Genomic DNA, 23,987 nt, shown 5'->3' on the forward strand with positions numbered 1-23,987 from the left:
TTCTAAAAGCGATCCCCTCCAGCAATTGATTTTCAGAACTGTACATGTCTATTAAAATAAGTCCCATCTTCTTAGAACACTAGAAGACGGTTGCACAAGGCCTCAAAACATCTGCAGATATACATGATCTGTGGGTAGCTTGAGGTTTCTTCTTGGGTAGGTTCTGTCCAGGAGCTTGCATTTCACTTTGGAACTGCCCTTAGACTAATGTTTCCTTATGCTTTAAAGCCTACCTGTTTGCCTCATACCAGTTCTTTTGTTAAGCATTCATTTTTTGTAATTTGTTTTATAAAAATAGTACAAATGCATATGCTTGACTCTGTCCTTGAGATCAGCCTGGACCTTAAATTATCTACCAAGCATATTGCACCAGTAAAGAAAGCACATCAGATTTTTTTATGATTCTCAGCAGGAAAACCTGAAACCTGCAATGACATGGTCTCCTAAATGTCATCATGAACGCAGCAGTCCTGGCCTGACTATATGCATGTAAAAGACCAATGACCATATATTCACTTGCATGTAATCAAACAGATATCTGAGGAGCATGGATCACCTAGCAAAATGACACTCAGTTTTGCTGCTCATTCTAAAATTTCCACATTGCCTGGTAATATGTGTATTATGACTGGTAAGCTGCCAAGTTGATGGGGCACAAAATTTCTTGCAGTAGCTAGTGAGGCATAAACTGCAATTCATGGACAAGCAGGATCACTGCTGAAGTGGCAATTTAATGCTGGTCCACAAAACAAAATCATAGTGGAATAGTTATGCTCTGCCTAATGAACCTTGGCCTGGAGTTTATAAAAGGAAATTATGTAAGGACTTGAAGACATACTTAATGGCTGGCATAAGACACTGCAGAACGTTAGGATGATTTCCTACAAGGTTGAGGTATGCTTATCTCTCATGCACTCTTCCAACACCACAAAAAGGTCAGGCTTCTAGAGTAACTCCTTGAATGCAGGATTTTGAGGGGACAAAATGCTAATTCCATGGTGTTAAGGGATAAAACCCTTAATACAACTCAGATGACCAAAGATCAAGCAGCAATTTGGGATTCCGATGTGGTTGGCATGGGCAGAAGAGGAACTACGAGGTGTGCTTGCTTGTCTTTTTAGGTGAGGTGGGGATGATGTGCAGATGTGAGAGGAGCAATTACTGTGAGCTTGGTGGAGACTTAAGTCCTCAGAATGGTAACTCGGTCAGATAAGGCCTTGTGGATATAGTTGAGGGTGCTCATGCTCTACAGCCTGGGTGGAGGTCACCCTCACAGATCATGCCTCATTAATGATGGGCCTACATCAGTAATGCCAACTACCTCTGCAAGCAGCTATGGCATCTCCTCAGATCCACACACTCCTTACATCCCACTTACTTTGTCACGCTAGCCTGGGTGCTGGCAACTACAGCCACAGTGATCTAGCCAATTAACGCAGCATAAAAGACAAGAGGCTATGGTGCTATGGAAAATGTTGGATGCCACAACAACTCTAACCTGCCAATAGTGCCGGTCATAAAAAAAAAAAAATCAGTCTTTTAAGAGACAAGAAAATAGAAGAAAAGGACTTTGTCCTGGACATTACTCATTGTTTAAACAATTCTAATTCAATATCAGAAAAATGCTCTGAATCAATCTCGCTGAGATATTTTCATCTTGTTTGTTATCTTATAGGAGAACCACTAAATGTTTGTGAGAGTACACCAAAGTGACTACATACACAAATGAATCCAGCAGCATCTAAGAGGAGGCCAACCTTTATGCTAAGGCTCTGGTTAAGCTTTTGAAACTTAATTTTGGACACAAGCAGCAATCCAATATGTAGAGGGTCTCCAAGTCTTAACCATGCATAGTTTGGGGGAATAAATGTAGATAACGATTTATTCAACAGTTTTGATGAAACCCACATTAATGATTCCTCAACAGGGATGTCTGAACAGTTAAAGCTGTTTTTATGTCAACCCTTCCCTGTTAAGCTTAACTTACAACTCAGTGTAGCACATTAAAGTTGAAAAACTGCAGAGTAAACAAATGATCATGCAGCTTAATGCTGAAAGGTGCTTAGGATTCTTCTTTCTCACAAGGGAAGTACGCCCACTGCTGGAAATATCTCTGCTAACTCTACAGGCTCCTTGTTCAGTGAGTCTGTGATAAAGGACAATGGTGATGAGCCAGCAACAGGTCAACAAACTAGAAAATGAAAGCTACAGCCATCCCAAGAATTCCAGTGAATAAACTAAAATACAAGAGAAAAGTGTGCTGCTGGGTACCCACCAAATAACTACATTGTACTGCTGACAGATGACAAGGCAAAACAAGCTAATCAAAATCCAATTTACATAGTGCCTAGAGAAGAAACAGTATAGAAAATTAAAAGACACAACTTAATGTGCTTGATTTAATAAACTGGATCGAATAAAGAGTTTCTTGCTGAAGGCAACTACACAGGCATCTGACTTGTGAGAAACAAAAACAGAAAGAGAACATACTACATCTCTTTTTCAAAACCTCTCAATCCTAGCAAATGAGAATTCTGGTGGACAATCATGTACTTCTCCGTGTATTTTAAAGTTATGAATGATGCATCAAATTGGCAGTGAGGATGGCCATAGGTGGGACAGGGCATTCTCTGTCTGTAACGTTCTGTGTAAGGATGACACTAAACCCTTAAGCCAGCTACAAAACACTTGACTAATTCTCTGCGAGCCAAAAATCAAGAAAAGCTGCAATTGCTAGCACACTGTATCATCAAAAATATCAATAAGCAAGTTCATCTGAACATTTCCATTTTAATAGCTATTACTGACCCCCTTTGTTTGCTAGACCATACAAGTACACAAACATGTTTTTAACTTCTGTAATGCATTTGTGGTCTCCAGTGTAAGTGCTACTTCTGTTAAGGTTTCATCAGCAGAACAGATGGTCAGCAACAAATCTGTGATGAGTATGTGCTGGGGAAAGCATGTAAAAACCAAGTTACAAACAATTCACACTGGCTAAAATCAGCACAAATAAACTAGATTCAGTAAGTGGTATCGTCCAAATGAAATGCATCATTATGAGTGTTTATGTGCAGACTCAGAACCACATCATATTTAAATATCAAGAAAATAGTCAAAAATGATGAAACTCCTAGAGGGAGTAATTAATGAAATGGACAAAGTCAATTAAGCAACTAGAGAAGCAAGGACAGACACTTCACCTAAACTGTGTTGCTTGCCTAGGAAAGATATAGCAGTCTCATGCTGTTGACAGATGACGGATATTTGTTGGCATCCGATAATGAATCTTAATGCACCTGTCTTGTTGCCTACTGTTGATCCTCAGATAAACTGTAATAAAGACGTCAAAGAATTTCAAAACAATAAAGTTTTACCTTCAACAAAGCAAAATGTAATTGAGAGCACAATGGAAGTACATTTCCTCCACAACTGATATGTGATATTCAGTCACTGAGCAGATGATGAGGACATTCAAAGACATGTAGTGAGAAACTTCTCATGCAGAACACTGTGTGAAGGCTAGAAATAATGCACATTTGGCTGAATGACACACTCAATTAAGGAGATCTGCTGTATTCATGAGATTGTCCTTATTCCAAGGTGCAGTGACCCTAGAGTAATGAGTGCAAGGGTGGAGATACTAAAACCCCTACTAGGGAATGAACATTTTGAAAATTGGAAGTTCACCGAAATCCAAGTTAAATACTTATTTTTGAAGTGGGCTTATCCTGTGTGTCCTAAAGTCTTACAGTTTTATACCAACAATGCAGTTAGAATTGAAAATCAGGCTGGATATGTAAAACATATTCAAACTCCAGACGTAATACTACTGGAAATAAAATTAGGCCCAGAAAGTAAAAGATCTTACTATGTTTTTGAAGATGCAATTTCATATCATTACACATTGTTGAGGATGCTCTAATCTAATCATACCAATCTCCCAACACAATATGTCTCTCCTTGGTAATAACATAACTTGGCCCCTAGCACTGCCCCCTCCCTCCACCAAAAAATAAATGTGCAAACAGCTGACTCTCCATTTCCAAAAAGACAGAAAGCTAAACTTGAATACCTGAAATCCATTACAAAAGGCTAGTATTCATTTTGCCCACTTTTTCCCCTATTGATTTTGGGGTCTATATCAGAACATCGAAGTATTAAAACTTCAAATGTTCTGATATCGAACACTATTCAGCGAACACTAAGAGTAGCGAAGCTGCAGAACAGCGAATTCTTTCCTCGGGAAAGAATTCGATTGGCCGTTTCTGTAGCTTCGCTATTCTTAGCTCTGTGGTGGAACATTACAGGTTGGGTTCAGGTAAGTGTGCGATTGTTTGTACGTTAGGGTTAGGGGCGGGTTAAGTGAGTTAGGGTTAGGGCGTGGGTTAGGCGTCTGTGCGAAAGTGACAGACTTTAGGCTTAGGGGCGGTTTAAGTGAGTTAGGGCATGGGTTAGGTGAGTGTGTGATAGTGACAGACCTTAGGGTTAGGGTTTGGGTTATGGTAAGTGGGTAGATAGTAGTGTATGCTTAGTTTAGTGTAGCGTTAGATGTAGGAATTTAAGTGTATGTGTGTGGTTGCTGTTTGTTTGATGTGCTTGTTTTGTGTGTGTGTGTGTGTGTGTGTTTCGGAGCAGCAAATTTTTTCCATGGGAAAAAATTTGCTGTTCTGAATGTTCTATATTTTCATGTTTAGATGTTTTGGGGCCGATGAAATAGCATTCGCTATTTTCATCTTTCGATAACGTGATATAAACATGATTTATGTCTGCCAGGGTTTATCACAAACACAAAACACCACAGGTGAACTTTTACATATGGATATCTTGGCACTCGTACAAGCGCAAATGCCACTGCTAATTATGTCTTTAAAATATACATTAGTTTTCCCAGTCCTGTGATCTTAATGGCATTGACTGAAGCCACAGGAGCCACAAATCAAAGTGTAAAAGCTGCACAAAAGATGTTCATAAATTATATCGACTTCAGACTACAATACATTACCTGCTTATAGTATGAGCGTATGAGATTAAACACAAATCCCCTGTCCACGAGTGAAAACAGATCATTCAGAAAAAATGCCACACTGGTGTTCAGTCGTTCAATTAATTCCAGATCCTAAAAGTAAACAAGACACAAGGTAAACAGACACAGAGAGCTTTCTGCCATACAGAAATTTATCTACACAAATATGCAAATACATAAAACAGTACACTTTTGACCCCTGATAAATTCTGGGGCATCAATAACAACTCATGAACAGTTTGGTGCCATGTGACAACAGCAAGCATTTATAGTGTTATAAATGGAACAGTAAAATGGTGTAACCACTGACAAGGCAACCTAAGCAAATTCATAGTCAAGACAATATTGAACACAAAGAATTTCCATGCTCTCTGTGATTCTGAACATCATTTTTAATATTACTGAGGTATTTTTCTGTTTTTTGTAATGAAAGCTTTGAGAAGCATATACAACACACCGCCGTACTTCCTTTACCACACTGCTGACCTTTTATTCCCAATCTCAATACCCTTAATTTCCAATTGGCCTGGTGTCCAGTAGCACACAAATGCAAATACTAGGGAGTGAACAGAACTGCTTACTCCCTTAACTATTACATCATTACCGCTGAGGTTACTTCCATTCCTATACTATTTCATCTCCTTGGCTTATATTACCATGTGTTTACACAGACACAGTCACCCCATTTTCCAGCTGATGCTTTCTTTCTATTTCTTTTACATCTTTAAAAAATAAATTCCTGTTTTGTAGCTTTCTTTTTTCTTGCCTTTCATCATACCAAACCTTAACTCACTAATGCCTGCAGCACTGACTGCACTATGTTTTGCCATGCCCATGACACTAGTCATGGGCTGCCTTGTCCTATTCAAACCAACAATACTTGAAAGACAACTACATGCAGTACTTCTGTTTCACTTTAACTTAATCGTGGTACTGAAAATATGGTATTTAGAAGAAACTGGCCAGCACAGCTATCTGGAATTTTGTAAATGATTATATGTCATTTGTGAATATCAACATGATTTATAGAAGATGCTTGTGTTACAACTATATTAGAACTGTATGCCATGTGATTATCAAACTGGTTTGTACAGACGTGTGTTGAAAAGGTATCTTACAAAGTGTTTGTGTTTGAAATGCAGCCACAGTGTGCCCTGCTGGAAGAGAACAGAAATGTACATGCACTATTGTAACTGTCTAAATGTAAATATTTTAACAATGGAAACTGGAATACGGGAGGTTAACTTCAGTCCAGCAAATTTTAGGAAACTAGCTGAAATTAAATTACTTTATAGGCAATGAAAGATGGTATCTTTCAGTTTTCAATGCAGCTAGAGACACACAGTTGTGCAGAGAAGCTTTCTGTTCTGTCGTCGGAATGAACTATTTACTACCTCAGAAAGCATGAAAGAATGCAATTTTATGACTTCCAGCATCTGCCAAATATCTGAGGTCTATGTATTTTCACAGGTAGATGCTAAATACTGCCAGCTTCCAGCAGTGGAAGTTTCACCTGAGAACTAGAGTTAGATGACAAGAAATTATGTCATTCTGCAAGCTATCCCAGTAGTAATATTTGAGATATTAATTTGAGAAGTCGCTTAGTGAGACACATCATTCTGCATTCTGTCTTGGACCTGACAACAACTAGAAGATCCATTCACTACATCGGCCTTCCTCTATTAGTAAGTTCTTAGGTTACAGTAATTCTCTTACATACAGTCAGGAATATAATGAAGCTTAGTTTACATATTTTTCTTTACTTATTTGAGACTGTCCTGCAATTTTTTTAAATATTTCCTGTGGTTTTAAACTCTGTCACTGTGACTATATACTTAGTACTGTCTTGCAATTTTATTATTTATTACTAAATATATTTAAACCTTTCATTGTGGCTGATTTGTGTAGAGATAAGTGTACTTGCATATGTATGTGGTGACACAGCATGGGCCACTCCTAATAGCCTTGCTCTTGGTCAAACTACCATTTGTGTTAATATTAACATTAATATTACACAGTAAGATTGGACATCCTTTATTAAGGGCCTGAAAGTAGCTGCTAAAGAGTGACTGGTGGCAGTAGAAACTACCTTATAGTCTGGGCAGAAGGGGGCACAGCTAGTAAACCTGTACCAGCTTTTTCCAGGTGTGTGGTTTTGTGTGTGTGTGTGTGTGTGTGTGTGTGTGTGTGTGTGTGTGTGTGTGTGTGTGTCTAAAGCAAACCTCAAAAAGTGTGCGTGTCAGCTACTTGGGCAGAGACACAGAGCACTGGTTAGGCAGAGAGGATGCTGGAGGTCATGGCTTGGTCACTCAGCTGAGATCTCTGTGCCAGTGGGGAGTCTTATTGGGGATCTGGAGAAAGAGTGAGAAACCAGCCCTGGACTGACTGTGGTCTCTGCATTTCTTAAGGGAAATTGCACTTGATACAGAGAGCTGCATCTGGAAATACTGTGTGTGTAACTGTCATCCTTTCAGTGAACACTCCTCCACTGTTGCCAGTGGTGAGGATTAAGGCTCCTTGATTACTGGCTGGTAGTGGTGGATCATCACATTCAGTACTTGGAAAAAGCATACTAAATATGAGAAATGATGTCCTCATCTTATTAATATTATTATTATTTTTATTTCAAGCTGTAAGCAACTGCTGACCAGCCTGCTAACAGTCTGGAATGTAGCAACTTTTTAACTTCTAAACTACACTAATTGCCATCAGTTTTTGTTCTGAACATGCATTTATTTTTTCTTTAAACACTTAACTCATTTTATTTTTGTCGCATATATCACCAGCCTAATTATTCCTTTACCTTCTCACTTTTTTGTTATTACACCATACCCCTCTCCACTTTAAACAACTAATATACCATATTTCTTTTCTATTTCTAAGCAAACATTGTTGTCCTTGCTACATTCTCCATGTTCTTCCAGCACTCGATTTATTACACAGGTACATATAATCCTGCTCTTACTTTCCTTTATGGCTACTTCCTGAAGTAGATACTTCCAGCCTTGTCAATCGTTCACAGCCCTCAAGCTTTGCACTATAGTACATGCTAGATCCTAACACCTCATACCTAGCTGTGCCACACGCCCAACCCCACAGTGCCACTGCCAGTTTATCCACTACTATCCTGGCCCCTTGGATCGCCAGACAAAGTTGATACACCCCTTCTTCATTTCATCCCCCCACATATTCTAAACCCCAGTGATGTAAATTAAGCTTTAACTGTTTTCATATCCCAGAGCATGGTGTAAAAATGAAATAAGTGACTTGAACTGATGTCTAATGAAACAGAGAGACACTCATGGTAGTGAGTGACAATTTTATGAAACAAAAGGGTTAGCTACTGTATCCATTATGTAGGAAATGTGTTATGCTGCATCAAACAAGCAAGGATGCCAAAAGTTGATATCTGGTCCAGCAAGTCTGCTTGAGTGTTGAAATTACCTTTCCCTTCCACATCTTTTCTCTTCTGTTGCAGGTACTTTTAAAACCATACATAGTTCTAGTTGCACTTCTTCTCTACAGTCAGAAAATTCTTCTATCAGGTCTGGTTAATTACCAAGGGAATATCTTCAAGAATCAAGGAAATCATCCTACCCTGTATTCTTCCCGTAGCAGAACCATTATCAAATACAATGCCCACCTATGGCATGTATAAATCCAAGCATATTGCTCAGCAGGAACTCCCCACCCCCACTCCCCAAAGATATTTAGCCACAAAAATTAAAAGTTTTAATTCTTTCAACTCACCCAAACAGTCAGCATGACTCTCCTTATACTCTGTAGCCTACCAGCTGCTCCAAGGTGACCTGTGTCTAACTTTTTAAGTCATGAAAGACCCAGTCCTATTTGAACTCCTATTTCTTTGCCAAAGCAATGCCTCTACAAACAACTGGACAAGAGAACCAAATCTACACCAGAACATAAACAAGACCCACTGGAGGGATAGATTCCTAATACAACATATTCCCAGCGTATGGAATAAGGTGCCATTATAGGTCAAAGTAGTGTTTTGGCTACCTTTAAGGCTAGTCTTGGTGACTAAATGGGTAGACACAAATTTATAAAAGGCTTACCATGTAAGGCCCTGCTCAGTTTGGGAGGTAAGCAGTATCTTAATGCTTGACAAGGGTGGCAAGAGCTTAAGTTTGTTAACTTAGACGAATATATGGCTAGAATCTTATGGTCCCCATGACAACCTGCCTATTATCATTTCTATGTTCTTACATGGACCTGGACCTTCTCAAGCCAACAGTGCCTTCTCTGTCTCAGCATTATCAATGTCATGTTTCTGTAAATAACCTTGAACCAAAGTCAGGTGATCTTCCTCCGTACAATTACATCTCCTATACCAGAAACTTATGAGGGAAGCTGCAACACACCATTATTACCTTTCTTTTTGTTTTGGTCAGTATGGCCTATGCCTGACTGTGCAAGTCCTCATGGCCACCTTATACTGAGGCTCTTCTCCTACACCATTCTGACTAATAACTACCCACACCTCAACCAGGTTACTTATATCACAGTACTTAAACTACTCACAGATGCTCTAACATTAAAGGATTTCAAAGCAATCTTCCTGTGCACTTTGTTTCCAAGCTACACTATGCTCTAACTTTCCAAGAGGTACAGTTACCTTCTAAAACGTTGCATTCCTCTTAGAAACTTCTATAATGCCTTGTTGTCTTGTCTCAGCACTTACACAACTGTTCTCAGTACTTATAAATCAGGATTCAGTTCCCCAGAGTTCAGAATATGATCTTCATATTCCTCATGTCATATCTACCCTTGGAACTATGCCATCTTAATCTATTTACCAGCTGCCAGTCTCTTGTCATGCTGTTCTTGTGTCTAATGCCACAGTGATATATAATCAAGTACTTTTACAACACCTTCAAGGTCTTCAATAACTGTACCTTCCAAACTGCACATTATGCACACAAATTTATAGCTTCATTTTTACCTAGTTTTGAAAGCAAAACACAGCATTTGGCACTTCTAAAACTGCTTCAACTGCAGACAGTTGGCTTTACACACTTATTTATTTTACATAGATCTCATGAGCCTACCCAAATGGAAACTTCATTTTTCTTCATTAAAATCACCATACAACTCAGTATGTAGGCTGAATTTCTTCTTAGGCTGATTCGTACTTTCTTCTGCATATCTATAAATGTAATACCAATCACTATTCTTATTTAGTTCTTGCTCAAGGTCTGCCTTAGATTAACAAATAACATTAGCCATGCGTTTCCTGGCTATTTCATATAATTTTATAGATGGCTTGCATGCATGCGCACGTGCAAGACAGGAACTTGTGCAAACATCTGTATGATGTGCTTCCTAGATAATGGCAGCAGGAAGAAGCTGCTGGAAGTGACAACAGCTGAAACAGCTCTGTATCAATTCACATTTACTGCTATTCATTAACATATTCCAAAAGAATGCTTGTAAACAGCAATAAAGACAAAGTGTCCAATGTAGCATATTCTCATTAGCCACTTCAATGTGTTTGTTACCATCTCATTACTCCTACCGTTTTTCTTTAGAACTCTGTTAACTGCAGTCTTTAACTCCCCTCAGTAACCTCAAAAACATGGGCATATTACAGCTTGATGTCCAATGCAGGGCTTTCAGGCTGCGGTCTAAAATTATCAAAGAACGATACTGCTTTTTTTCTGATCTACAGATTGCAAAGGTTCACAACTCTACACTGATACCTCTACATCACTTTTGTCCAACAGCATTTAGTTTTCCGTTTCAAATGAACTCAACTAATGTAGCAGAACACGAGCTCGATACCTCAAGATGGCTGTCAAACCAGAAAGCACTAAGGATGAGATGTCCCAACTAACAAATTTTTACAAACAACTATATGTGATTTGCTAAATATAGCAATGACCTAATATGAAATAACACAAATTAATACAAAAACAGGGAATTTAGCATACTCTGTTTCAATAATGGACAACTGCAACAAATATAAAGGCTGCTCAGTAAGAAATGTCTGAAGGTAGAATTTAAAAACTAGATTTATTAAAGGGCCACTGACAACTTTCATGGACTTTACCTTCACTAAATTTATTCTTAATTGTGAAACTAATAACCGAGCTCAAGTTGTATTCTAATATTTATAGGATATCAAGTCCAAAACAAAAGAAAGAGGAAACAAGATGCCATGCAGCTCACTCGAGAAACTCCTTTAAGCATCAGTAAAATATCTGCAGCTGTAGCTCACTATTACTGGGTAATGTGTTTTTACGGGCAAAATATCAAAGTAAAGAGTGTACAAAGTACTAGTCACTAATTGCTTTGTAACATTTTGTGTCTTTCGGCTTTTCCCGGTTAGGGGTCGCCACAGCGGAACTCCGGTCCGCTAATGATTGGCAGTTGATTTTTACGTACTGGCTTGCCAGGCCTGACGCACAGCCTTCAACGAAGGTACGCCCATTCACGCATGTCTCCACGCAGAAGACGCTCTAGCTGAGAATCAAACCGGACAGCGTCTTACTGTGAGGCGACAACGCTACCGCAGCACCACCACCACCGCGGGATTTGCTTTGTAACATTGATAGTAACTATTACAATACAGCCATACTTTGCTAATAGACTCTACCCTAATGTAATAAGAACTTTGTCTCATTTAAAAAAAAGAAGCAGAAAAGGCATCTTGTTTTCTATCTACATTACTGTACTACAGCTTACCAGTGAATTAATGGATGACAACAGAAAGTAAGCAAATTTTTACTGATCTGCTTAGCTTACAGGACATACAGGAAGAAGGCAAGAGGAAATGAGAGCATCTAGTAAACAGGTGGATGGATTTTGTGAGAGAGAAGATCTGCGACAGTCAGGCATGAGTGCTGAAGAAGGGAGGAGTGTGGCTTTGAATCGACAGAGATGACCCCATGTAGAAAATAGAGAAAAAAAAGGGGGAGGGAATTGATGATGAATGCTTAGCTTATGCTAAACAATGTGCAATAACAAAAAACAAGCATTAAAAGCACTCGTAAATAGCTTAAATGCATATTAGTAGCTATTTTAAATGAAAGTGAATACAAACTCCGCAATTTATTCACTACTTTCTAATCAGTCTCAAAGAAAATAGACATCTGTCAGTGCTGAATACTGGCTTCCTTTAACGTTAGGCTGCAACAACAGCAGTAAAAGATGTAAAACTAGGCAATGAATAATGCAGCATTTGAACAACCTCTTTCTTTCTCCTCTCTACTGACTGTTGTGACTCTGCAGATGGTTATATTAAAGTAATGGTGGAGGTACAGAACAGCTTTACAAAAGGTGCCCCACTTACCATTAGATTTCTATGACTACAGTGTTTCAGTGAAAAAGTACAGACCCCCTTGAGCTACTTTTTCATTTTCCTTCACTTGTCTAAAGTTAACTGTACTTTTAAGGAAAACAAGGCACACAGCAATGTATTTTGTTGACCACATAACTTTAATCATTACTTTTGCAGTTTAACTTTTGTGCATGTCAACATTTGGTAACAGCATATGTTTTTATTTTTTCTTCTCAAGCTATGCACAACCACTACTCTTCCTTCCATCTCACCTTGCTACATTTTTTCACCTGAAACAAGTACTCCTTCCTAGGTTCACTCATTCCTTGATGGCCAACCACAGTTCCTATACTGGTGCTACTTCCTCTCATCCTCAGTATTCATTCTAAACAAGCTCCCCAGCAGTCTGCTCTACAGCTCTGCCTTTGTATGACATCAGAGACAGAAGAGGGATACATGGAAACTACAGAACCTCCTGTGAACTTATGAATTAAATGACTAAGGCAACGCACATTTCATTTTCTTAAAATAATAAATGTATTTTAAAATCATTTAATTTTAAACAGGTGACAGTTATCACATTAAAAAAAATATCCAAAGGAGATGGATTTCTCCAACCTGCCATGTCAAACAGACTTTTACAGTCTGTTTACAGTCATTATTCTGTGATCAGGGCAACTGAGGGTTGTGCTTTGTTGGGCTAGGCATCACTACACGGTCATAAAGTACTTCAAGCAACTAGTGACTGTAAGCTTAAAAACAGCATCAGAGAATAAAGTAAATGGGAAAATGTCTACAATATTTATGGCCGCAGTTGCAACCTCAACTTAGACAATATGTACTTTATTGTTTACTAAACCTGATATAATTGCTAATAACATTAAAATGTGTCTAGACGACTCACTGCATTCCAAAAGACAACGGCTGACAAATTAGAGCTTCACATTTAACCAGAAGTGACTCAGCAGAACGTTTCTTTTTTGTACTTCTGAACATACTAACCAAGTCAGATGCCACAACTCACCACTTTATAAAAGACATAAAGCCCTTACTGAAGAAAACTTAACAACACGAAGACATGACCACAGTAAAAACACAATGCTGCTCCGGAACAATAAAGGCTGTCCTTTTACCACAAACCAATACTGCTGTTGCAGTCACAGGGAAAAAAACGATGTTCCAACGAATAGTTTAAATAATTTAATGAAAAAATATTGTAAAAACAGAAAAAATAAGAGAAAAAATAATTGAAAAAATAATAAAAAGAGAAAAAATAAAAGAAAAAATAAGATATGGTCAATTATTTGTACTTAAATTTAAAAATGGAAAGCAGTGAAATTTGGCACTCTTAAAATGAGAGAGGACATCCCCCACAATTTAACAAAGTTTTTAAGAAAAGTTTATTTTATTAGATTTCTAAATTAAAGTTCAGATGAAAGCAGAAATGTTTACCTTCTGGTACTGGCCTGCTATATCTGTGCTGATAGTGCAGATCAGAGCATTGATGTCATCCACAAACCTGTCAGGAAACCGCATCTTTCGGGGAGTGTTAATTTTGTCAGACAGGTACAGGTGGTGTGCCATGCTTTTCACCTAAGTAAAAAATAAATCTGAAAATTAATTATCAGAGAGAAAAGAACCACCTTAACGTCTGTAACTCATGTCAAAAAACAGCAAAATACTTTTTCTGTAAACAACGGCAGTTGGTGCAGAATTTCATGCACACACTGATTACATTTACAACTAATTAAACAAAATGTAAGAACTCTACCAAACCATATAAATGACAACATAATGCTCACAAGATATTAAACCCAAAGGTGTACACATTAAAAGCTGATAAAAATAAAATAAGCTACTCAAAAGTCTCTGTTAGACAATAAATAAGCACAAGACATGTGATCATTCAGTGCCATCAGATGGTGGTACTGACTTTCATCTTCACACGGGAAAAAGACCGAGAAAATTGTTATTTTTCTGGAATGTGTGATAGTGGCTGATTTATTCAAAACACTATCCTTACCTAAAATATATACTTTTTCTAATAACAAAGTAGATATGATGGTCACACTACTCATTTCATTCACTGAATTATTTTATGTATCCAGACTTGTTAACCATCTTGTAAACTATATACATACATCATACATACATACAAACACACAAATATTTATGTGTGTGTATTTATATACATTTTACACACACACACACACACACACACACACACACACATATATATATATATATATATATATTTATACATAAACACACACATACATACAAACACACATGTATGTTTGTGTGTGTGGATGAGTTATACTTTTTTTTATCAACATGATGTTTCGTTGAATGTTGGAAAAGCCAGCACAGCCGATCAAACACTACCGTCTTTTCCTGATCAAAATCACAGGGCAGCAAGGAATGAGTTGCCCTTTCCCCACTGAAGTGTGATCTCAGGGTTTGTATATACATTTAGCAGGGAATGTTGGGGTACAGGGGGCTTGCTCACCTGCAAAAAAAAAGTGTCCCCTCCCCACAATGTTTTGGGGCTTGAACATTTGAGTTTAATCATTTGTAGTTCTGTATTTTAACACTGCAGTCATAGGTTCATAGGTGTGTACTAGGCTAATGGCCCTGGAGCCTTTACAAGCCTAGCCCGTAGAAGTGCCCTGGCATCGTGCTGCCCGATGTTAGTTCCCAGTGCCTCTATCAAGTAGAGCCACGGGAGTGATCCCTGGGGTGAACTTTCTTTTTCCAATCCACTCATCAAGATTTCTCTTGAAGAGGACCAGTGAGGTGCTCTGCTTGACATGTATGGGAAGTCTATTCCAGAGCATGGGCAGTCTCTGGGTTATGAACCTGTCCCTCCAGCATGTTCTGTTGATTGTGGTAATGTGGCTGAGGTCTCTAGAGTGTGTGGTGCAGAGGGATTGGGATTTTCTTTAGATGTAGCATTTCTAACAGAGCTGGATCAGACATGGCTTTGTAAGTCAAACAGAGATCACATCTTAGTAGATGATATGAAACAGAGAATAGCTGGAGTCTTTTGAGTCTGTCCTTGTAGACATGTGTTTAATGCCTAGGATCCTCTTTGTGAGGTACTTCTGTGGCCTCTCCAGCTACTGCAGGTGTCTAGTGAGGTACATGTCAACTAGGGCATTATACTCAATGATTGGTCTAATGAGGGAAGAATAAAGAGAGACGATGACCTCTTTCTTCCTACATGCAAAACCCTTGGTAATGAGATGTGTCACACAGAAGTTCTTTCTAACCACAGTGGCAATGTGGTGGTCAAAGAAGAGGTTGCTGTCAACCTGCATCCACAGATCTCTTATAACGCCCTTGATGTTCAGTGGGCTCCCATCGATGTGGTAATTAGTGGGAACTGAGTTTTTACCAAAGGGGATGACTACGCATTTTTGGCGTTAAGCTTAAGGCCATGGTTTCTACACCAGTCATTGGTTTCAGTGAGGCCTTTCTGTGGGATGTCTGCATCACTTGGGGAGTTAATAATGGCTCCCAGCTTGCAGTCATCTGCAAACTTGGTCAGCCAGAGTCCCTTTGTGTTGGCCTGGACTTCTGAGAAATAGATGCTAAAAGTACAGTTGTGTACACTTACTGTAAATGTAGATGTTCGAGTGTATTCACTGTTACAGTCATCGCATTTGGGTTATCTGCTTGCAGTAGCCCTCAGTCGGCCTGATTAACAAAGTCTTGGGTCCTACGTCGGTTGCTGTTTCCTCTTCCGTGATATCTGGGGTATAAAACATGCAGCAAACGTCATTACATTAGTTTTTCTTGCCCCAGATGTCAGGTGCCCCCCCCTAATGGGAAGCAATTAAATCTATAAATATACATGGTTATAACTCCAACAAAAAAGCAAATACACCAAAAAGCTTTTAAGAATTGTAAAGGAGAGAAGAGGTATAGCCAAAAGAAGTCAGGGGGCTGCAAGGAGGGTAACCAGGACTGCAACAGTAAATACACTCGAACATCTAAATTTATGGTAAATGTACACAACTGTACTATGTTCTTCGTGTTTCACTGTTGCAGTCATCACATTTGGGTAGATTCCCAAAGCTAAGGATGGAAGGAGGAATTTAGATAGCATTAGGACTAGCTATAAGGCCCTGCAAGACTGCAGTAGCAAAGCCAGCTCTGGATTTAGAGAAAATTGGCAAATGGTAATGCTTGGTGAAAGTATGTACAGACCTCCAGGTAGATGCTTCTAGGATGTCCCTGGTAGGTACACCTCTGAGAAAGGCTGTAGTGTTAGATGCAGCCCTTGTTGAGTGGTGCCTGATCCCCTGTGAGATAGGTTTTCCTTGGTGCTTATAGCAGAAATGAATGCAATGGCCTATGCATTTGGAGAGGGTTTGCTTTGAAACAGCCTTCCCATCTGTCCCTGCAGCAAATGTCACCAGCAGTTGTTAAGATTTCCTTTGAGGTTTAGTTCTGTCCAAGTAGAATCTAAGTAGTCTGTGCACATCTAAGGAGTGCATATCCATTCCCCTTTGTTCTGTGGATTAGGAAAGAAGGTTGGCAAATTAATGGACTGATTAAGGGCCACACTGGATACCACCTTTGGCATGAAAGAGGGACTGGTCCTGAGGGACACCGTGTCCGCATGAAAAATGATGAAAGGCTCCACTGCCATAAGGGCCTGTAATTCAGATACCCTTCTTGCTGAAGTGATTGCTAAAAGGAAAGCTGTTTTCCAAGAAAGAAATTTTAAATCTGCAGTAGCAGCTGGCTCAAAAGGAGGAAGGGTGAGTTTCTCCAATACAAAGTTAAGGTTCCAGGCTGGATTTGGAGCTCTCCTGGGTGGTCTTAAATTTTTGGCCCCTCTGAGGAACTGCTTGAGCAGTGAATGAGAGAAGAGGGGAGGTTCTGTGTTATAATGAGCTGAAATGGCTGAGGCGTGAATATTTACTGAGGAAAAAGGCAGGCCCTTGTGAAGCATCTCCAAAGTATTGTAAAATCTGAGGTAAATTGGGCACTGCTGTGCTCATCTCTTGAGAATGGTTCCAGGCACAGAATCTTTTCCAGTTTTCAGCATAAGACTTTCTAGTACTAGGCTTCCTTGCCTCTAAAATATTCATCACTGGTTTACTGAGGGATGGTAAAGGAGAGATTAGGTAATTAGCCAGGCTGCTAGGTTCAGTGTTTGAAGCTGAGGGTGCAGAATCTGGTTCTCCTGCTGAGACAGCAGGGTAGGAGTCTGAGGCAGGTGCCATGGGGCCCACAGTGACACAATGCGCAGGAGGGGGTACTAGTGTTGGTGTGGCTAGTCTGGTGCAATCAAAATCATCCTTGGTTTGTCTTATTTGATCTTTTGTAGTACTTTGGAGAGCAGAGGCCGAGGAGGAAAGGCATAAACTGTTAGGTTTTTCCAGCTGAAGGGCAGAGCATCCACTTTCCAAACTTGTCTGCAGGGAGTCCTTGTGCAAAATATTTCCAATTGATAGTTCTGAGGGGAGGCAAACAGGTCTATATCTGGGCTCCCCTATTTGCTTGTCAACATGTTGAAAATCCTTGGTTCCAGTTTCCACTCGTGTGGGTCCATGAAATTTCCGCTTCATCTGTCTGCCAGTGTATTTAGTTTTCTGGCAGGAATTGAGCTTGTAGATGCACTTGGTAGCTCAAGGCTGTGTTCCACAATGCCATGGCTAGTCTGCAGAGGGAGTAAGAATGTGTATCCCCCTGCTTGTTTATGTACCACATAACAGTGGTGTTGTCCGTCTTTACCATTAATTGTCCTGGAAGAATGTGGTCCTTGAAGGCTGTCAGAGCATTCTTTACAGCTAACATTTCTTTTAGATTGATGTGCAGGTGCATTTGACTTGGGTTCCATTTGCCCTGAATGCACTTCCCTGCCAGGTTCACCCCCATGCATAGTCTGATGTGTCTGTTGTTAGGGTTTGCGCGGCTGGGGGTAGTGTGAATGGTAGTCCCTTGTTCTGGTGGCAGGCCTCTGCCCACCAAAGGAACTCTAGGCGTAGGCAAGGTATGATAGGAATCATTGCTTCTAGATCCTGAGAATGTTGACACCATAGGCTTTTTAGATACCATTGTAGTTTCCTCATACGCAGTCTTGCATATGGAATTAGAAAAATGCAAGAGGCCATGAACCCCAAGGTTTGTAGTCTTTGCCTTGCTGATAGCAGGGTTTTTGTGGCCACTTGTTTGAAGTACGTTGTCAAGTGAATTTGTTTCTCTGGCGTGAGGAAAGACATCTGGGATGTTGTATTCAAGCTTGCTCCCAGGAATATAATTTGGTGACAGGGTACCAGGTGTGATTTATTTTCGTTTATGGTGTACTCCAGACAATTTTGCACCCTTTGTACAAAAGCCAGATGATTCATAAGTATGTCCTGGTTTTCTGCCTGAATTAGACAATCGTCCAGGTATGGGTATATTTGAATATTTCTTTGCCTTCAAAATGCAATGACTGGAGCTAGGCACTTTGTGAATACCCTGGGTGCAGTGGATAAGCCAAAGGGCAATGCAGAGAACTGATAGTGCATGTAGCCTGCTTTGAAATGTAGGCATATTCTGCAAGATTCCCTGATTGGGATGTGCAGGTATGCTTCCTTTAAATCTAGCTTTGCCAACTAGGCATCTTTGCCTAGCATAGGAAGCAACTGGTGAAGAGTCAGCATCTTGAATTTTGGAATCACCAAAAAGGTGTTTAGAGTAGACAGGTCCAGGATCGGATGCCATGAATTGTCTTTTCTGGGTACCAGAAAAAGTCTCGAGTAGAAACCTTGTCCCTTTTCCTCTTCTGGTACCAACTGAATAGCCTCTATGCTTAAGAGAGAGAGTACTTGCTTTTGGGCATCTGCTCACTGATTTGGAGGTAGATCTGGCCAACCGCTTGGAGTTGGCAACATGTGGAAGTGAAATCTGTATTCTTGGGACACTATACTTAAAACCCATTTGTCCTGGGTAATAAGTCCCCAGTTCTTTGCATGAAGCGCAATCTTTCCCCCCAAAGAGGCAGTCAGTTGAGAAGTGCTTGGAAGTTTTAAAAATAAGTCATTGAGACAGTTTACCATAGGGGGGAGTTTTATTACTCCCAGGTTTGGAAGTGGAGGCCCACCCCCCCCAATGCTTAGTCCTGTGCATACCCTGGGACTGAAGTCTGGATGCTCTGCTGGATCGGAGTTTGGATTGAGAAGGTCTGGAAGAGGCAGGAAAGGACCAATTCTTAGAAGGCCAATGACTACTAAATCTCGGAGGTTGTACTTGTAAAAAATCTTTAACAGTTCGCATAGATTTAGCTTTTTCCTCCAACCTTTTAATAAATTCTTCTGCCTTGTTGCCAAACAGGCAGTCCTGATTTAAGGGAGCATCCAGTAATTTCGCTTTAACATAATCTGGCAAGGACTGCTCCTTAAGCCAAGCATGCCTTCTAAGTACAGACCCAGTTACAGCAGCCCTGCAAAATGCCTCTAGTGAATCAAAACCACATTGCAAAGTATATTTACCAACTTTTTAAGCAGAATGCATTAAATCCTGTAAATCCTTATTTTCAGCACAATCAGGAATCAATATCATTTTCTGTTTAAGCAATCCAATAATATGCTGCTGATACTTTAACATATGAAACTGGCAAGTCAAGGCCCTAATGGCCAAAGTTGTAGAAGTGTATACCTTCTTACCCCATCTATCCAGCGCCCTGGAGTCTCTATCAGAGGGGGTAGGATTTTTGGTAGAAGCTTTAATGCCCTTGGATCCCTGTGAAATGGTTTCAGGATCTGCAGTAGGATTTTTGAAAAGGTACTTGTGAGAGTCAGGAACCCTGTAATATCTATCAAGTTTTCTGGGAGCAGGAGGTAAAGAGTCAGGGGCCGCGCTAGATTCCAAAAAGGCATCATCAACAATGTCCCGTACAGTAGGTATAGCTAAAGTCCTGTGCTGGGGCAGGAGTAAGAAATCAGAGAAATCCTGACTTTCCCAATGAAAATGCTCCCTGAGAGTATGCAAGGTTTCAACAAAACAGAAATCCTCTGGGGGAGAAGCAGAGGGAATAGAGTCCTCAGCATCAGAATCCTCATACGTAGATAAGGGTAAATCCTGGTCATCAGAGGAAACAGAAATTTCGGAATCCTGGTCAGAAGTACCATAAGCAAACTCAGTCCTAGGTCTCTTAGATGGGGAAGGTTGGCTTCCCCTGATTAAAGTAAGAAGGTCTTCAGTCATTCTAATCATTTGTATTTTAGGCATAGAGGCCTGACCATGCGGTCTGGGCATCAGTTTTCTAGGCATGGTTCGAATTTTAGGCCTTGAAAAAGAAGATGGCGTTGGTTTAATATGCAAGTCAGTAGGCCTGAAAACAACCTCAGAAGCTGGTGCCTGCACAGCGGCTCCGGACCCATCCAAGGTAGAGACAATTGCAGGTTCCAAAGTTGAAACATCTCGCTGCATACCGGACTCCGAATGGGTCTCAGTAGAGACCTACGAATCTGAAGTAGCGGGTATCAGGGGCTGTGAAAGTGCCTCACTGAGTACCAGCACCTCGGCAGCCTGTCTGTCTTTATCTTTGCATTTTTTTCTGAATATCGGTAGTTGGATGGCTTACTGAACACATATCGGGATAATTAAACTGAGCACCAAAATATTTAGAAGTGAAAAAATATACCGACGACGGATAGTTCATGGTTTAAATAAGGCACAAAACCGACAGTGAGGTACGCTGAGGTCAGGGCCTAGGCAAGGAATACAGTATGAATGAAATTCTTTATGAGGTATTTGCTTTCCACAAGAAATGCAATTATTTACTTTCACTGACATCGGTTTAGAGCAAGAAAAAGTTTCCCCAACGGAGTACTTAGCTTTTTGTTGAATACTTGGGTTCTGAAACTCGAAAACGAAAATTTCAGGAGTCAGCTGACCGGCACTTGAGAACTGCTTCTGCTTCAGGCACCGCATGGCAAGAAAGACTGATGTAATGATGTCGGCTGCATGTTTTATACCCCTGACGACCTGATGTCACGGAAGAGGAGACAGCAACTGATGTAGTACCAAGACTTTGTTAATCAGGCCGACTGAGGGCTACTGCAAGCAGATAACCCAAATGTGATGACTGCAACAGTGAAACACGAAGAACATCAGGAGAGGACCCAGAACCAATCCCTGTGGGACTCCACTCATAACTGGTCGGCAGTCTGACTTGGAGTCTGCTACTTTCACACTGTGTGTACTATCTGTGAACCAATTTGCAACCCACCTAGAGATATAGGGGTTTGATGCCTAGTTTGGTGAGTTTATCAATAATTCCCATGTGAGGAATGGTATCAAAGGCCTTGGCCAGATCGAGCTGTATGCACTGCCTTACCTTCATCCACAGCCCTGGTGACTGACTCAAGGAAGTCAACCAGGTTGAGCAGGCATGATCTCCCTTTCACAAAGCCAAATTGTGTGGGTTCTAGAGTTTGAAGATTTCCTATATCTTTGTTAATCAGGTCCATGTTGATGCGCTCATAGCTTTACATATCAGAGTAGTCAGGCTAATGGGGTGATAATTCCCAGGGTCTGTAGTCGCTCCCCCTTTATGGAGAGGGATGACTGTAGCAGTGCGCAATTCGGTAGGGACAAAGCCTGAGGTGAGGCTGTGACTGAACAGGGCACACTGATGTGGTGCCAATTCGCTTTTTAGTTCATATTGATCACACCCAGGGATTTTATCAGGTCCCATGGAAACTGTATTCTTGGCCTTGGGCAATGCAGCTTTAACCTGTGCTGCAGTAATGCTGGGTGCCTGGCCATCTTCCAGCATTGTAATTCGTCCTTTAGTTGGGGGAGAGAGGAGTAAAGCTGGCACTCAATCTGTCAGCCAGTATGTTGGCAATATCTGTTGGCTCAGCATAGGAAGTACCATTCTTCCGTAACTCAGAGCAAATCTGGGTAATGCCAAGGAGATTCCTGATGCAACTATAGAGGGCTTTGTGATTGTTTTTGGTGTCTGCAGCAATTCTGCCTTCATAGCTAGTTTTGGAGGATTTGATGAGGGATATCAACTTTTTGTTGAGGCTAATAAGGGAGTTTTTCAAGTCTTCGGACTTCACCTTTTCTGCAACAGTTTCTTCCTTCTGTTGTAGAGGTTATTAATGGCAGGGGACCCACCAGACTGGCTTCCTTTTTTTAGAGGACAGCCTCTTGGTTCTGCTGGGTATGGCTAGTCCCATGCATTTATGTACATGTTCATACAGCGCACTGGTGTATGATTCTGCAGTCATGCTGCTATTTTCCATTGGCATGGGTGCTATGAAGTTAGCCACCTCTGTTTTTAGGAGCCCAAAGTCAGCTTTAGAGAAGTTTTTCAAGGTGTTTACCTTTGCGGGGCTGTGGGTGAGTTGTGGATTTCCATGGTGATTAGTTTATTGTTGGATATGACCAGAGAGGGATTGACTATTGGTGTAGAGCAACGGTCACCCATGTTAGTAATAACCAGGTCAAGGATGTTGCTTCTTCTAGTGGGGGTCAAAATGAGCTGGTCCAGGGCATTGGAACTGATGAATTCCAAGAAGTACTAGCTGACATGAATCTGCCACTGAAAGTATGTCCACTGCAGGGTTTCTTGTGTCAATAATAAGTGTTTCTTATTAAGAAAAATAAGCACATATATCCACCTACTAGACTGAATTATTAACCGAAGTGGTAACTCACATCCCATGTTAGGGATGTTACCAAGTACAAAACCAAGATTTTGAAACTGTATGACAACTTTCAGAAGGTAGTTCTCCCAACTGTAGAACTTCCCCACCCTACATAATTCCAAGCATATAACTAAGTGTGTTACACTGTTTGCTCAGTTTTGATGAAAGGGAGTCCAGTCTGAATAACAGCTGCACTCACTCAGTCAGTATCTCAGTACATTAAACTTCAAAGCACACACTGCAATGCAGTGGGTGGATGCCTGGCTACATCCTTGGACTCTACTACCCTTTTTGGTTGAGTACTCTCACAAAGGTATGTGTAGCTGTGAAGTAGTTTATGGGTTGGTAACAGGATTAGATAGGTACTCACTACTCATAGGATCCAGCATTAGATTATAACAATTACTGACAAACTGAAGTGGTGACAGTTGTTCTAGTGCCGAGCCTGTACAAACACAGTAGGTGATGTATAATATTCCTGCTGAGACTGCAGAAACTTTCTACCAATAGACAGTCTGATCTACAGAAGGAGATAATCCTTGATTAAACAGATGAGACAGGCCATGCTGACAGGTTTTTAAAATAGGGCACTACCTTATTTTACTTAAAGCAAGCACAAACTTTACTTTCATTTTACTTCTGTAGTTTTAATGGTCACAATGACCTCACTTGAACAATGGTCCTTTCTGAAGACAAACTCAGGGAGAAAAGCTTCAAATGCGAGACAGCTTAACATCTCTTTCACCAGGCATGACTGCATAAAAATCCATCTGGATAAAATGCCAACCTGGATTGTCCTACAAAATACAGGATAAACCAAGTGAAGCCAGCTTTGTACTGAAAAACACATTTTGTTTGGTGGTAATAAATGCCATGGTACTAATATGAAACCAAAAGGCAAACTAATATTACTTGCGAGTCTGGCTCCATGTTGAGTGGTATCCACTTAGAAAACACTGTCTACAGACAGGCAGTTCTTAATTAAAACGTCAAGATTTAT

At 40.3% G+C, this 23,987-nt stretch overlaps 1 protein-coding gene across 8 annotated transcripts in view; it reads right to left on the reverse strand.

Annotated features, from left to right (window-relative positions):
- The window catches only part of DOCK6 (dedicator of cytokinesis 6), a 2,991,519-nt gene that overhangs the window by 903,477 nt on the left and 2,064,055 nt on the right, over positions 1-23,987 (reverse strand). For all 8 annotated transcript variants that reach the window (XM_044084603.1, XM_044084600.1, XM_044084599.1 and 5 more), the window contains 2 exons: positions 13,779-13,919; positions 5,006-5,119 (listed from right to left, as the gene is read on the reverse strand). In XM_044084603.1, coding sequence (XP_043940538.1) covers positions 5,006-5,119; positions 13,779-13,919 — 255 coding nt within the window. The remainder of the gene's footprint in view (positions 1-5,005; positions 5,120-13,778; positions 13,920-23,987) is intronic.

This window comes from Protopterus annectens, chromosome 9.part0 (genome assembly GCF_019279795.1).
Source record: "Protopterus annectens isolate FY-2018-M chromosome 9.part0, PAN1.0, whole genome shotgun sequence".
Taxonomy (NCBI): domain Eukaryota; kingdom Metazoa; phylum Chordata; order Ceratodontiformes; family Protopteridae; genus Protopterus; species Protopterus annectens.